At 56.3% G+C, this 15,433-nt stretch overlaps 1 protein-coding gene across 3 annotated transcripts; it reads left to right on the forward strand.

Moving 5' to 3' along the window:
• The first annotated feature begins 1,723 nt into the window (after nucleotides 1-1,723).
• Nucleotides 1,724-13,115, forward strand: ST6GALNAC4 (ST6 N-acetylgalactosaminide alpha-2,6-sialyltransferase 4). 3 transcript variants are annotated; one of them, XM_082470245.1, is made up of 6 exons: nucleotides 1,732-1,882; nucleotides 2,306-2,392; nucleotides 3,969-4,154; nucleotides 7,327-7,739; nucleotides 9,536-9,643; nucleotides 10,546-13,115. In XM_082470245.1, the coding sequence occupies exons 2-6, from the start codon at nucleotides 2,381-2,383 to the stop codon at nucleotides 10,733-10,735; spliced, it is 909 nt and encodes a 302-aa protein (XP_082326371.1). In that variant the 5' UTR covers nucleotides 1,732-1,882; nucleotides 2,306-2,380; the 3' UTR covers nucleotides 10,736-13,115. The 3 variants fall into 3 exon arrangements, with proteins under 3 accessions (XP_082326373.1, XP_082326371.1, XP_082326372.1); XM_082470247.1 differs by lacking the exon at nucleotides 2,306-2,392 and having other exon boundaries at nucleotides 1,724-1,882; nucleotides 10,546-11,168; XM_082470246.1 differs by lacking the exon at nucleotides 9,536-9,643 and having other exon boundaries at nucleotides 1,740-1,882; nucleotides 10,546-11,168.
• Nucleotides 13,116-15,433: the final 2,318 nt, after the last annotated feature.

Genomic DNA, 15,433 nt, shown 5'->3' on the forward strand with positions numbered 1-15,433 from the left:
GTGGTTAAGACTCTGCACTTCCACTGCAGGGGGCATGGCTTCCATCCCTGGTTGGGAACTAAGATCCCACATGCTGCCTGGCGTAGCCAAAAAAAAAAATTAACAGTGTTGCTTTATTTATTTGGCTGCGCTGGGTCTTAGTTTCGGCACGTGGGATCTTCGTTGCCACGTGCAGCGGCATGCAGATCTAGTTCCCTGACCAGGGATCGAACCCGGGGTCCCTGCAGTGGGAGCATGGAGTATTAACCACTGGACCACCAGGGAAGTCCCAGTAGTTTTGCTTTAGGTAAGGAATTTGTTTGGTTCCTCGGGAAGACTCTACTGGCACAGAGACTGATAGAGACAAGATTCTTTGGGGCATAACTGTTACACCTTACAGGCAGATCCTTTAAAATGAGACTACAAGACTGAGCAACTTGAAGGCTCTTTGCTGGAGGACTTGGCGCTGCTGCGAGCTGTTCCAGACGGATGCTCTGTTGGAGCGGAAGGCGACTTCCCACTCACATTTGTCATGAGATTCTGGTTCAGCTGGACCAAAGCCCGCCGCTCGCTCGTGCTGAGACGTGACCTTCCCAGTCTTCTCCTTGTTGTTTGTTACCCCCTTTCCTATTTTCCCCACTAACCTGTGTTGTGTGCAATAAACCAAGTGACTCATGAATTGAATACTGGTTATGGTTTTTGTTTGTTTTTTTAAAATATTTATTTATTTATTTGCTGTATCAGGTCTTAGTTGCGGTGCATGGGCTCTAGAGTACCCAGGCTCATTAGTTGTGGCATGGGCTTAAGTTATTCTGCAGCATGTGGGATCTCAGTTCCCTGACCAGGGATCGATCCGGCATCCCCTGCATTGCAAGACCGATTCTTAACCACTGGACCACCAGGGAAGTCCCATGGTTATGTTCTGTATATCCCCAGTCCTGTGATTCTAACCTGGTCTTACCGCTGGATCTTGCAGCAAAACGGGGGTGTTTGGGAGGTGAAAGTAGGTGGTCAGAGTCCTGGCTCTGCAGTAACTGCCCAGGGTTTGAATCTTGGCTCTGCCACAAGATGCCTCTGCACCATCTCACTGGGAGATGCTATCATCAGGTAGGTGCTATCATCACCCCTACTCCACAGAGGAGAAAAACTGAGGCTCAGGTGAACTCACCCGAGGTAGTCCAGGTAAGGTTGCCAGAGAAAATACAGGACGCCCAATGACACTGGAATTTCAGATTTCTAATATAATTATTGGTTGTTGCTGAAATTCCAGTATAAGTGGGCATCTTGTATTTTACTTGCTAAATCTGGCAACCCTACCAAGCTTGAAACCCGGGGCTGCCTGAGCCTAAAACCCCGCTTAATTACCGTCCCGCACCGCTCCCCTCCCCGCCCCCCGCCGCCCGACTTCATAAATGGAGAAACTCCAGTCCGGACGACACGGGAGCCACGGCACTTTGGCTCCGACACCCTCTAGCCCTTTCCTAGGCGGACCGCCCAACCCACCTCCGGCAGGAGCTTGGGAGACGTGCGGGAGGACAGCAAACGGGAGACACTGCAGCTCAGACTCCGCCCCCAGCTGCCGAGGCCCGGCCCCCAGCCCCGGAGGCCCCTCCGCCACTGCCAGCCGCGTACTTCCCACTCACGCCGCGCAAGCCGCGCTCGTAAGCCCCGCCACCGCCGTTCAGCCCTGCCCCCAGCGCGCCTGTCTCCTCCCCGTCCTGGCAAACCCCGCCCCTGCCGCCGGCAGCGACAGCCCTTTCAGTTTCCAGCCTCCAGAAGCTGCAGCGACGGCGCCGCCTCCGCCCCGGGGCTCCGGCTTCCTGCCCGGCTCGTCCGGCTCGCGGGTCATGGAGCTCGGAGCTGCGGATCGGGAGCAGCCGGCGCGTCCCAACCTGCCCTCCAGGTTAGCGCCCGGCCGGGTGAGGGGTGGTGGAATCTGGGAGTGGGGTGGAAATCCCTCGTGCTGTCCCGCCCCAGGCCTCTCCATTAGTGAGGTAGGAGGGATGGGATGGGAGTCGAGGCTCCAGGCTCCTGATTCTGTCCGACCCAGAGTCGAGCGGTGACCTTGAGCCGAGGGCTCCTCTTGTCTGCCTCTCCTTCCCCATCTGTGCAATGGGGACTGGGTTGGCTGGAGGTTTCCCAAGGGTCACTGATTCCAGCTCCTTTAGGATGGGGACAGTGCTTCCCCGTGTTTGGGGACTTTAAGGCGTTTGATTCCCAGAAGCCATCTGCCCCGACCCCGGCCTGTACCCTCCCCTGCCTCAGTTTCCCTGGGCAGTTTCCTCAGAGGCCTGGGACCCAGCTCTGAGTGTCTGGGTCTTGGCAGGTCCCCGGCTCCCATCCCTTCCCAGCGTGATCCCTGGAGGCAGCAGCCCCCCGGCTGCTGAGCGGCAGTGACGGCATGAAGGCTCCGGTAAGTGGCGGAAGGAGGAAGGCTCACAGGGGACTTGGAGGTGGCTTCTGGCACAGCAGCCTCAGTAGCCTCTCCCACCCCAGGGCTGACCGTCACTTCCGACTCCACTGCTCCTGAGCTGAGGAGAAGGCCAGACTGGCCTCAAAGGCCAGCCCTGATCTGGCAGGCTGTGTGGCCCCAGGCAAGTGGCATTCCATCTCTGGTTTCAGGGCCTTGCCCCTCTTCCTTGTAGAATGGAGATAATAGTACTACCTCCTGTGAGCATCCAGGGTCACCCAGGTGAGGCATCTGTCTACCTGGGAGTGGAATATGTTGTGAAAGTTCAGTTTAGCTGCTCTTGATTTTATTCAGGAGCCCCTGGTGAGAGCCTTGGATGTTGTGGGAAGTCAGCCACGGCTGCCTGAATCAAGGTCTCTGGGTCCCTTGTGGGCAGGGGACCAGGTGCCAGGGACAGCCTGAGGCTTCGGGGCTGAGCCCCCTCCTCCGCACAGCTGGCCACACAGAGATTTATTTTTAGAAGCTGAAGTGGCTTGTGGGCAGAAAAGCGAGGGCCTCTGGCAGGATATGCCTGGGGGAGCTGGTGGGGCTGCTTTTTCACCTCTGATTTTCACAGAGCCCCAGCCAGCTGCTCAGTGGTTTCTGAGGGGTGGTAGAGGGACCTGTGCCTTGGGCAGGCTGGGGGAGAGTTAGCACCCAGAGAGACACAGGTGGTGACCAAGGTGGCCCAGCACACAATGGCAGGCCCGGGTTGTGTCCCCCACTAGGCAACCCTGCCTTGAAGGCTTGGTGGGGGGTACTCATTAAGTCTGCCCGCCAGGCAGTGGGCCAGGAGGGCTTCCTGGTTCAGATGGCCTTTGGCATGTGGTTTCTGGAGGTGGGAGCCTCTGGGCTGCAGCTTTCAGTTATTGAAGCCATTCGTTGAATGATGCTCCCCTCACATCCCTTTCTACCATCCCTTTACTCAGCCGGTCTGCTGACCCAAATCGCGATCATCAGCTAGGGGGATGGCCACTGAGTCAGCTGGGGGAGGGGATGGGCTATGGGCATGCAGGCAGCCTCAACCCAGGGTCTGAAGGGGGCTGGTTACCCTTCTGATGGGCCACTCTCCTGTCCTCATGTGCACAGCACTTCATGGTAGTGCTTTGGCCACTGTCCTCACAGTAAGTTCACGCTGCGGGCATTATCTATTTCAAAGAGGAAGCAGGCCCAGAGAGGTGGAGAGTTATACCCAAGGCTGCACAGTACACCTCAGCTTCTGGTTAAGAGCACCGTTTCTGGTTTTGAGGCCCTACCCTGCTACTTTCTTACTGTGTAGACTTGAGCTACCCATTTCACCCCAGATGGGTTCCCTTATCTAGAATATAGGAATAATAATAGGGCTTATCTCAGGGTCATGTGCTCTGAGCCTGGCAGCCCAGAGGAAGGCCTGGTTAACAGAGATGGTGGCCTCTGCTGATGTTCTGGGGACTACTGAGCTGGGGTTTGGACCCATGAGGCTGGGGTACAGCACCCCTGCAAAAGCTTCTAGGAGTCCCAGCGACCCCCACTCCCACCCCATGACAACTGTCTCCCCCAGGGTCGGCTCCTACTCGTCATCCTGTGCTCCTTGGGCTTTTCCGCTGTCTACATCCTGCTGTGCTGCTGGGCGTGCCTGCCCTTCTGCCTGGCCTCCTGCCTGGACTCCCACCTCTCTATCAACCCCAGGCCCACTGTGCCAGGGCCCCAGCACTTCAGTGGCTACAGCAGCGTGCCAGATGGCAAGGTGAGTTGGCTGGGCAACATGTGGGGGGCAGGCCCGGCCGAGGCTACCAGGGTGCCCCCCAACTCTCTGGGGATTGTGAGAAATGGGCTTATGTCAGACCAGCCTGGACCCTGGGCTTGGCTCCTCTGCTCACAAGCTGACCTGTCACTTTACCTCTCTGAGCCTCAAGTTCTAAGAGGAAATGTCTTTTTTTTTTTTTGGCCGCACCACGCAGCTTGCAGGATCTTAGTTCCCTGACCAGGGATTGAATGCGGGCCATGGCAGTGAACGTGCCGAGTTCTAACCATTGGACCATCAGGGAATTCCCAAATGTCTTTTTTTTTTTTAATTCAACAAATAATTGCCTGGCTGCTCTCAGCTGGGTGCTGGGGATAAAAAAAGGTGAGTCAGACAGGGTGGCCACCCGGAAGTCCCAGTCCAGCGAGGGGAGCCAGACATCATCACATCACGGTGATGCGTGTGTCTTTAGATTTACCTGTCTACGCACAATCCGTTTGTTCAGCAAGTGTGTATTTGGTGCCTTGGATGTGCCCTGCCTTGTGCTGATTGCTGCTGGGGATACAGATGACACAGATAAAAGTCATATCAGCCCCAGAGCTCTCCCTCTGGGAGAGACAGGGACAGTGGGGCCCGGGGGTGACAAGGCAGCTGAGGCCCCTGCCCCACGGCACGCACCTCCCCATGCTTGCTCTGCTGAGCGAGGTTTGGAGTACTTTATCCCCTTCACCCTGATTTCAGCGGCCCCATCTGGTATGTTTCTCAAAGGCATCCCCCAGTGACACCCGGTGCAGGAAGCTCCCAGTTCGGAGTTTGACAGCTCTCTGAGTGTTGGTCAGAGGGAGGCGTGCTCAGGGACCCTGGCTTGGAGGAGACCTATTTCAGGCCTTCATCCCTCTGAGTCACAGTTGCCTTATCTGTAAAAGGCTGTCATTACAGTTCCTACCTCAGTAGGGTTGCTGTGCACGTCCAACTGGATGATTCATGGACAGTGTTTAGAACGGGTGCTGTGTAAATCTTTGATCAAGATGCAAAAACAGCTGGGGTCGGGGGAACAAACTCAAGTGCCATACAGGTTTGGCCAGGTGGGACAAATGGCAAGGTGGGCTGGGTGGACGCTGTCCCAGCTCCATGGTCACGGCCAATGTTCATTTCAGATGCTCAGAGCTCATGGTGACGTGGGCCCAGGGTGGCCAGATCCTCTGAATTTTTTTGTTGTTGTTGTTTGTTTGTTTTTTATTTATTTTTGGCTGCGTTGGGTCTTTGTTGCTGCGCGCGGGCTTTCTCTAGTTGCGGCGAGTGGGGTCTACTCTTCGTTGCGGTGTGCGGGCTTCTCATTGCAGTGGCTTCTCTTGTTGCGGAGCACGGGTTCTAGGCGGGCGGGCTTCAGTAGTTGCAGCACGTGGGCTCTGTAGTTGTGGCTTGCGGGCCCTAGAGTGCAGGCTCAGTAGTTGCGGCACACGGGCTTAGTTGCTCCGTGGCACGTGGGATCTTCCTGGACCAGGGATTGACCCTGTGTCTCCTGCATTGGCAGGTGGATTCATAACCACTGCACCACCAGAGAAGTCCCCCAAGTTTGTTAACAGAGCACGAAATCTAAGTTTAGAATGTCAAAAGGGCTGAATTTTATAAATTAAGTATTAATTGTCTTAAAGATCCTGTGTAGGACAAGCAGAACACCTCCTGGGGCTGATGGTGACATTGGGTCTGACCAGACCCCACTTGTCAGGTCAGGCTCAAACTGAGGGCAGAATAAGGAAGTCTTGTTGTTTATTGCTGGGGCATGGAAAATGGGGCTACGAGTCCTTAAATCAACATTATGTCAGACATAAAATGTTCCTGAGTGGGCTACAACACTGTGTCTTTTATTGACTAGAATTAATGTTCCCATATCCTTTACGCGCCTTCATAAACCTGTGTTCCCCCAGGAGGGAATGGAGGCCTGGGGTAGGCAGCAAGTCATTTTCTGGAAGCCCTGACCCCTGACACCCAGTGAATGTTTGCAGGCTTGTTGGCTCAGCTTCCGCCTCTTGGGGGATAATGAGGTGAGGGTTGGACCCTTATTGTGCCCTTGGTCTGTGCTGATCACTCTCCAGGCATTTTCAATTGAATCCTTCCTTACAACCTGGTCAAGTAGATGCTATTTTCATCCCCATTTTACAGATGAGGGAATTGAGGCTCAGAGAGGCAAAGTGACTTGCCTAAGCCCACACAGCTAGGAAGGGGCAGAGCCAGGATTGAGGCTCAGAACGAGAGGTTCCCAATGTTGTCGTGGGCACTAAAGACTGCTTTTACTTATAAACTGGGACAATGAGAATGGGACTGGGGCGGAGAAGGGAGTGACCTAAGAGTGATTCCGAAGAGCTGAGGTTCATATTTACCTAACAAACACGTACCTGACACCCAGTCTGTGCCAGGCACTGCTCTGAGTGCTTTATAAATATTTGCTTATGTAACCCTAATGAGGAAATGCAATGTAGGGCCTCTTAGGGCCTCAGCAATAGAGACCAGGGTCAGGAATGTGGCTGATGAGGAAGCACGAAGATTCCCTGAACACAGAGTCTTAGCTCTGCCACTTGTCATCCATCTGACCTTGAGAAAGTCACTCCAGCTGCCTAGCCTCGGTTTCCTCATCTGCAAAATGGGTTGATAAAGGGACTTACATCCCTTTACTGATACATCTTACTGATGCAGATGTCAAGTATGGTCAGGGGGTGTTCCTGGGTGGGGGAGCTGGCAGGTGGAATCTGTGTGCCCAGGACTTTCTTTTTTTTTTTTTTAAAGAATTGTTTTAGTTTTCATTCTTTTTTTATATAAATTTATTTTATTTTATTTATTTTTGGCTGTGTTGGGTCTTCGTTGCTTCAAGTAGGCTTTCTCTAGTTGCAGTGAGCAGGGTCTGCTCTTTGTTGCGGTGCACGGGCTTCTCATTGCGGTGGCTTCTCTTGTTGCGGAGCACGGGCTCTTGGTGCGTGGGCTTCAGTAGTTGTGGCTCGCGGGTTCTAGAATGCAGGCTCAGTAGTTATGGCGCATGGGCTTAGTTGCTCCGCGACATGTGGGATCTTCCCAGACCAGGGCTCGAACCCATGTTCCCTGCATTGGCAGGCGGATTCTTAACCACTGAGCCACCAGGGAAGCCCCCCAGGACTTTCTTTCTCTCTCCCTCCCCCTGCAGCCACTGGTCCGAGAGCCGTGCCGCAGCTGTGCCGTGGTGTCCAGCTCGGGCCAGATGCTGGGCTCAGGCCTGGGTGCCAAGATCGACGGTGCTGAGTGTGTGCTGCGCATGAACCAGGCGCCCACCGTGGGCTTCGAGGCGGACGTGGGCCGGCGCAGCACCCTGCGGGTCATCTCCCACACCAGCGTGCCGCTGCTGCTGCGGAACTACTCGCATTACTTCCAGCAGGCCCGCGACACCGTCTACGTGGTGTGGGGCCAGGGGAGACACATGGACCGGGTGCTGGGCGGCCGTACCTACCGCGTGCTGCTGCAGCTCACCAGGACGTACCCAGGCCTGCAGGTGTACACTTTCACCGAGCGCATGATGGCCTACTGCGACCAGGTCTTCCAGGACGAGACGGGCAAGAACCGGTGAGCCAGGGGCCTGGCGACTGGGGGCCTGCCTTCTCCAGCAGCCTCTGGTCCATCGAGGGTCTGCTCTGTCAGGCGCCGGGGCTCAGCAGTGATACAGGCGGACGTGGTCCTGCCCTCTGATGGGGGATGGGAATCAGAGGGCTGTCATTCTTCGAGTTATCATATAGATGAAGAATTCCAAACGGTGGTGAGGGGCGTTCGGCCTCGCCAGCACGTGTTCGGGGGTGATTGGTGTGGGCCCGCGTCAGGGAGCTCTTCTCTCTGGAGGGGGTGCTCTGAGACCTGAACTGGTCTCTGACGTCCCTTCCTGATAAGGAAAGCAACAGTGACAGTTCTAACAGCCCTTTTCACGCACCAGGCGCTGCCCTCAAGATATCATTCTACCACACGCCTAAAAGAGCGCGCCGACTCCTGTGGCCCCCTCCTCCACACACGGGCTCCTCCCTGCCACCTCCCCAGCTCAGAAAATACGGCCGCCAGCCTCCAGTTTTTCAGACAAACACTTGGGCTTTGCCCTTGACTCCCCTTGTTTCATCACCCGCCACGTACGATGGGCTCTCGAATCTCCTCCCGTGCCCACGGGTGCCACCTTGACCTAAGCCACCATCCCCCCTGCTCTCGCAGCACCCCCTGCAGTCTGAGTTCCAACTGCCCCAGGGAATTCATCCCATCAGTCACCCGCCCTCACCCTACAGCAGCTTCGCATCACGGGGAGAGTAAAGTCCAGACTCCCACCTCCTCCCTCCCCTGGCCTGTGAGCCCCGCGTGATCTGGCCCCTGCCTGCCTCTGTGACCTCATCCTCCTTCGCTTACCCTGTTCCAGCCACCCTGGCTGTCTGGGCCTCCTCAGACATCCACGCTGCTCTCACCTGCAGGCCTGTGCACGTGCCGTTCCTTCCCCCAGGTCCTCCCACGGATGACTCTTTGCTTCCAGATGTGGATGGAGTGTCATGTTGACCCCAAATGAAGGAGCATCTGCCACCTGACATCCTTCATCCCATTCTTTTGTTTCTTCGTCTTCCCAGCAGTTCTCTCCCAGCTGCCCGCTCCCTTGAGAATGTTAGCAGTGGGCGGGGCCGGTTCAGGCCAGCACAGGGCTTGGGAGGTGTTCAGTTTGAATGACTGAATCACCCCACAACCCCTTGGTAGAGGTGGAGGTGAGTGGCCCTTGGTTGGGAGAGTAACCAGTGCCGGTGCTTTGAGAGAGTCGAGGCCTGGGGTGGCCACACAGCTCCTTGCTCTGAGTTGGGTGTTGGGGCCTGGGGGAAGAGCTAGGCTGACGGTGTTCCCTCTCCATAACCACTCATAATTATCCCCATTTCACGGATGGCTCACTGAGGCTCAGAGAAGTTCACGAGCAAACCTGATGCTGCAGAGCAGATTCAAATGGAAGACCATTTGACTCCAGACGACCCTCTTCCCCACTTTCAACGACGGTGCTCTGCTGCCTCGTGCTGTCTCCCCAAGCTTGGTCCCTTAGCTGTGGACAGGATGTGTCAAGGCTGCCGCACCACCGCTGGGGGAGGGGTGGTTTGCTCAAGTCCTCTGTGGGTGGGAAGAGTTGAACGGACCCGGCTTTGCACCCCACCCCCACCTGTTGCCCACTGCTGGCCTTGGGCTGGGGCTGCCCCATCCTCAGCCACCCCCAGAACCCCACTGTGGGCGTCAAGGTGAGAAGCCCTCGGCTGGGAGGGGAACCAGTGCTGTGCCTTGAGAGAGCTGAGGCTGGGGCCGCCTTGCTCCCAGTTGAGTTGGGGGTCGCGGCTGGCTGACTGCTTCCCTCCCTCTGCCAGGAGGCAGTCGGGCTCCTTTCTCAGCACCGGCTGGTTCACCATGATTCTCGCCCTGGAGCTGTGTGAGGAGATCGTGGTCTATGGAATGGTCAGCGACAGCTACTGCAGGTCAGGCCAGCCAGGCGCCGGGCGGGAGGGCACCATGCGTGGGCCCTGTCCATGCTGGAGGGTGCGTGGGCTTCCCGATGGGTGGCTGAGGCCCAGGGTGGGAAGGAGCCCAGCCTCTGGAACAGGCTGGATACCAGCCTCTGCTCTGCCCGTGTGGCCTTTGGGCCTGGCCGCCACCTCCCAGAGCCTCTATTTTCTCATGTCTAAGAGAGAAAATAATCACACTTTCCTCAGAAGGTTATGGAAAGGTTTAGAGAGAGAATAATCTACCAAAGTGCCTACCACAACATCAGGGCTGATGGTGTCAGTGATCTATTACACCTAAGTTTTGACTTGTGATATTATATAGTTCAACGTTATCATAACTGACATAATTAACTGAACTGAAAGGGTCCCACGTCTTCACCCTCTGTTCTTTTTGGAACTTCTTTGCTGAGCACGTGGGTGAGATGGAAGTAACCCGTGTGCCTTCTGCCATGGCACCTGGCCAGACAGCCAGTGTGTAGGTGGGTGTGCAGGGCTGGCAGCTCCATGCTGCGGGGAATGAGGGGTCCCTCCCCAAGAGCCCAGCACCAGGCGCTTTGCATATTTTGACCGGTGGTTTCAGCCGAGAAGGTAGATAATCACCACCCCCATTTTACAGATGGGTTAGCGAAGCTCACGGCGTACGTCTTTGGCCTAGAGTCAGCCAGCTTGCAAGAGGCAGAGCCAGGGCTTGAACCCCGGCCTTTGGGATCCTCAGGGGCTGCCCTGTTCCTCCTTTGTTCTGGCCTCCCCTGGGACCAAGCATGGGGCTCTGTGGCCTGTAGTACCTGGCGAGGGGTGGTCCGGTAGGTGGCAGGGTCTGGTGGGAGGCGGGCGAGTCCTGGTGCCTCACGCTCGTCCCTGTTCCCCACCCACAGGGAGGAGAGCCACCCCTCGGTGCCTTACCACTACTTCGAGAAGGGCCGGCTGGACGAGTGTCAGATGTACCTGGCACACGAGCGGGCACCCCGCAGCGCTCACCGCTTCATCACTGAGAAGGCTGTGTTCTCCCGCTGGGCCAAGAAGAGGCCCATCGTGTTCGCCCACCCGTCCTGGAGGACCCAGTAGCCCCATGGCCCAGCCAGCCACAACGCCTTCACCAGGCCTCTGTTCCGACCACACTCCACCAAAAACATTTAATTTATGGATCCTGCCTCCTATCATGTGCCGAGCAGACCGAAGTTCCCTTCCTGCCCTACCCTGGGGACACTTGGAGCCATCTCAGGCCTCCAGACTTAGGGGGAGAAGAGGAGGGCCGTGGTGACCTTTGCACCCTCCTCCCTACCCTTGCTCCCTGAGTAATCTGAGTCAGGTTCATCCCACCTCTGAGTCTGTCCGGTGGCCTTTGCTGCCGGGGCTGGTGGCGCCTCATTCACCAGCACCATGAATTTCAACCGAGCACCAGCCCTGGCCCTTCCTCTCTGCACTCCCTCTCCACCTGCCTTTGGTGCCACACTTCCCAGGCTGGTCGCCCTGGTCTGGGCAACCCAGAGCTTGGGGTTTGCCGCCTCTGGAGTGTATGGGTAAACATGTTTTCTGAAAGCCTTTCCTGGCTGTTGTCACGTGTCTGGGGGTGGGGATTGGGGCTCCTCTCGCCGCCACAATGCCATGACCTGTCGTCTTGAGGGCAGACCTACAGCCGGCTGGGCTTCTGGCCATTTAATCTGCCTGCATGTTTCTTCCCCAGGAACCTACCCACTTCCCCACCAGGTCAGGGAGTCTGACCCCATGACTGCACTTGACCCAGGGAACACCCCAGCTCAGAGGCTTCCATGGGATCCCCACCCTGTACCCAGTGGGAGGAGAGTCAGGGTGGGAGGAAATTCTTCCACATCATGTTGCCTTCCTGGTCCAGGGTCAAATTCCAGTGGCCTTGCCAGTTAAATTCCCAGTTAACTCTGGGGTTGGTTACACTGCTAGAAAGGAAGGAGGAGGGCAGGCCTGGGGCTTTCCTTCTCTGAGTATCAGTTTGGTCACCTGTAAAGTGGAAAAGCACATCCACCAATGAGCAGGTAGCAAGGGTGTACAGCCACGCTGGGGTGGGTTGGAGTTATAGCCCATTTTACAGGTGAGATGAAGCTGCTTGGCCGAGCCAGGGTGCAATCCAAGGTCTGAGAGCTGCGCCTGAGTGTCTGGGCCCTGCACCAGGGGGCTGGAAAAAGCCCACGGAGGCTTCACCCCCCTCCTCCCTTCTTCCCTCCTAACTTCCTTCCTCCCTCCCTCCCTCTTCTGGAGACCAGGAGACTAATGGAGGGCCGGGACCCCAGGCTGTCAGCTGGGATGGAGCCCTAGGGTTCTAGCTTCCAGCTCCGGGGCTTGGCCACTTCATTGGCTGGTGACCTGTGCAGAAACTGCCCCGGGGCCCCACGCTTAGCTCAGTGTTCTGCTGTTGGAACTTGAAATTCTTCTTTTTTTTTTTTTTAACAAGGGGCTGCGCCTTTTGCACTAGACCTCACAAATCATGTAGCCATCTGTGCCAGGGAGTCTGGGTGACCCAGGACAGTCCCTCTCCCACCCCCAGCCTTCTCAGGAGAGACTGGAGACCTGGCACCTGGCCCACCTGCCTTTTGTGCCCTGCCTCCCCCTACCGGGTGCCAGGTGGGCCCAGAAGCCTCTGCAGGCATAGGAGGAGAGCCCTGGGCTGGGGAGCAGGGAGCACGCCCGTGGGAGGGAGCAGGCTGGCAGCTGAGCCACAGCTGCTGGCCCAGCAGCCGGCGAGTGCTTGTGAGTAGGTATTGGGCAGAGGTAAGAGGGGAATGTAACCTGGCAGGCAGAGGGGTTGGTGGGGGAACTTTGGGCCCAGAGGGAGGGCTCTGGAGTCAGACCTGGCCTCGTTCTGGCTCTACTTCCTGCTGCGGGACCCTGGCAGGTTAGTGCCTCCCTCGTGTGTAAAAGGTACTAAAGTAGTCCCTACCTCACGGGATGGTACAAACTGGGAGAGATGGCATCCGTAAAGTGCCTGTCCCCAGGGCTGGCACTTGATATGTGGGAGCCATCATTTTCAATGGGGTCACCCTTGCTCACCCAGCCCTGCCCTCCTCGGTGGTGATAGTTGGGCAGGAAGACTTCCCACTCCCATCAGCTGTGTCTGCTCACCGCGTCATCCGCCGTCTGCAAGGCCCAGCGTCTGCTGGGTTTGCTAGGACTCCAACTCCACCCCCTCCCAGCAGGTTGCCTCCTCCTCCTGTTCCATCGCCTGGGAGATGCTGGCCCAGCCCTTGGGGCCCAGTGCACAGAGGCATCTCTGTCTTGGCCCTGCCCTTGGGTGGGTGAGATGTTTATTGCTGTGTTGGCCCAAGTATTGTGTTTCTGGGTTGGTGACCCGGCAGGGCCGATCCACCAGCTACTTCCTCCAGGCAGATGAAGGTGACTGGTGACTGGATCTGGGCCTGCTGACAGCTCTCTGGACCCCCTTCTCTGCCACTGCAGTTCCTACAGCTTCCGGGAGGTGAGTTGGGGGACAGGAGCCACCTCCCAGCCCTGAGGAGTGTGTCTGGGGGGGCACCTTGGCGTGCAGCCCCTCGTTGGGCCTCTGTTTTCCTGTCACCCCCAGGCTCCTTTGTCTCCTCAGCAGGCCTGCTGGGGACCCCCTCTGCTTCCTCCTGAGGACAGAGGGGAAGCTGGGTGAGTCTCATAGCCTGGAGGTATCTTAAGGAGCCTCTCCTCAGAAGGAACTTCGGGCCAGGTCGGGAACTCACATTCAAACCTCATCTAGCCAGGTGAGGACAGGAACCTTGGTTCTCCTAGGTACTGGTGGGCACCCATGTCCGGCGTCACCTGGGCCAGCCTGACCGCTCCAGCCTCTGTCTGAGAAGAACCAAGTACTTCCTGGTTCCAGACCCACTGCCCAGAGGCCTCTGAGGGCTTTTTCCAGTATCCCATGGAAGGGAAGAAACCTAACAGTGTAAAGATTGCTAAGGGGTGAGAAGGGGAGAGTCACACCCGGGACCCCCATCCTGGGGCAGGAAGGGCTGAAGCATAGGCCACCTCCATCAGACCATGGGGGAGCGACTCCGGGGCGGGGGACCGGCTGCCCAGCTGCAGGCAGGGTCGGGGAGCAGCGCCGGGATTGGCCGCAACCTGCCGTCGGTGAAGGCCCTGGCGTGCGTGTGAGGCAGGCCTGGGGCTTCCAGGGGGCAGAAAGGCTTGTGGTTATTCAGCCGACAGGTCTGCGGGAATCCCAGCTCGGGCACCTCTGTACTCTCTGTGCCTCATTTTCTCCCTCTGGAAAGTGGGAGTAACAGCAGTGCCCATAGGTTATTTTAAGGATTCAGCGAGGTATGTTTGCAAAGTGCTTATTAGCACAGGAGAAAGCACCCGACACACATGGAGCTGTGTGGGTTTTCGTATCCTTGTTGTTGTTGTTGTTATTATTATTATTATTTTGGCCCGTGCCGCGAGGCATGGAGGATCTTAGTTCCCCGACCAGGGATCAAACCTGTGCCTCCTGCGGTGGAAGTGCAGAGTCTTAACCAGTGGACCGCCAGGGAAGTCCCCTTGTTAATATTATGGAAATGGTTGTTATTGTTTTTGGGGCCCAGGAAAGGGAAGCTAGCCCTAGAGCAGAGCCTCCTGGAGCAAGCCTGGCCCCAGAGACACGGCAGGCCTGACGGGGGAGCTCCAGGTCCGGATTTGGTCCAGGAGCTGGGCTGCGGCACCCTTTTATTTCCGGAGTCTAGGTCACTGGCCTGGAGCTGGGAGAAGGGCGAGGGGTGGATTGGGTGCCTCCACCCCTCGCCTCTAACCTGCCTGTGACCTCAAGCAAGGGGCTCCCGTTCTCTGAGCTCCCAGCAGTTACGTTCATCAGGTGTCCTGCCTGACTGCCGGGCCTCCTGCTCTGTGGTTTTCTGTCCTGTGGCCAGCAGGGTGGGTCAGGTGCCGAGGAGGGCTGGGGTGAGGATGGGGCTGAGGCTCAGGAAGCAGATGGAGGTGGACACCAGGGGGGCAGGAAGCCTTGCATGCACCCGCGGCTGTTTGCACTCCCCCCCACCCCCACACTGCCTGGTGGGCAGTGCCTCCATGGCCTGGAGGCTGGACCTTGGGGGCCCCCTGACTTTTGTTTTAATTAAAAACAAAGTGGTATTAACTTCCCAAATTAGTCCAATGCAAACCACCCGGAAGTTTATGAAGCAGAAAGTGAAAATAGCACCTACCCCACTCTCCCCATATCCACTCTCCAGGGGAAACTACTGCCAGTAGTCCTGAGTGGATTCTTCCAGAAGCCTTTGTGTGCATTTACAAACATATATGCATAGATAGTTGTATAAAAAAAGGAATCATGCTATACATGCAGTTCATTTTTTATATTAAAAATAAAATTTTAAATATAAAAACATTGACCATTATCTTCAAAATTTTGGAAAATACAGTTAAGCCAAAAGAAGACAGCAGCCCATAATCTTATCATTCGAGAAATAACCACTATTGACACTTTAACCACTACGACGGGCAAAAGTATCTATTTTCATTTGACTTATCTTTCTTCTTTTTTCACCTTTTAAAATACTGTGTTACACCCGAATGATGGCATGCATTATACTTGTAAAAATAAAACACATGTAATGAACCTCTTGAACTCATGTCCCACTTAAAGACGAGACCTTTGTTATTATAACTTGCACACCCCTGCCTTTCTTCTCCTCTCCCTCATCCCTCCCCACAGAGACTGCTGTACTCTTGACTTTTGCTTTTAAAACTTTAATCACTCTGATAGGCAAAACTATCTCCTGTCCTATGACAGGCGGCCTACTGCCTGCTGTATGCTTA

Source organism: Balaenoptera physalus, assembly GCF_965194825.1.
Source record: "Balaenoptera physalus genome assembly, chromosome: 7".
In the NCBI taxonomy this organism is placed as follows: Eukaryota; Metazoa; Chordata; class Mammalia; order Artiodactyla; family Balaenopteridae; genus Balaenoptera; species Balaenoptera physalus.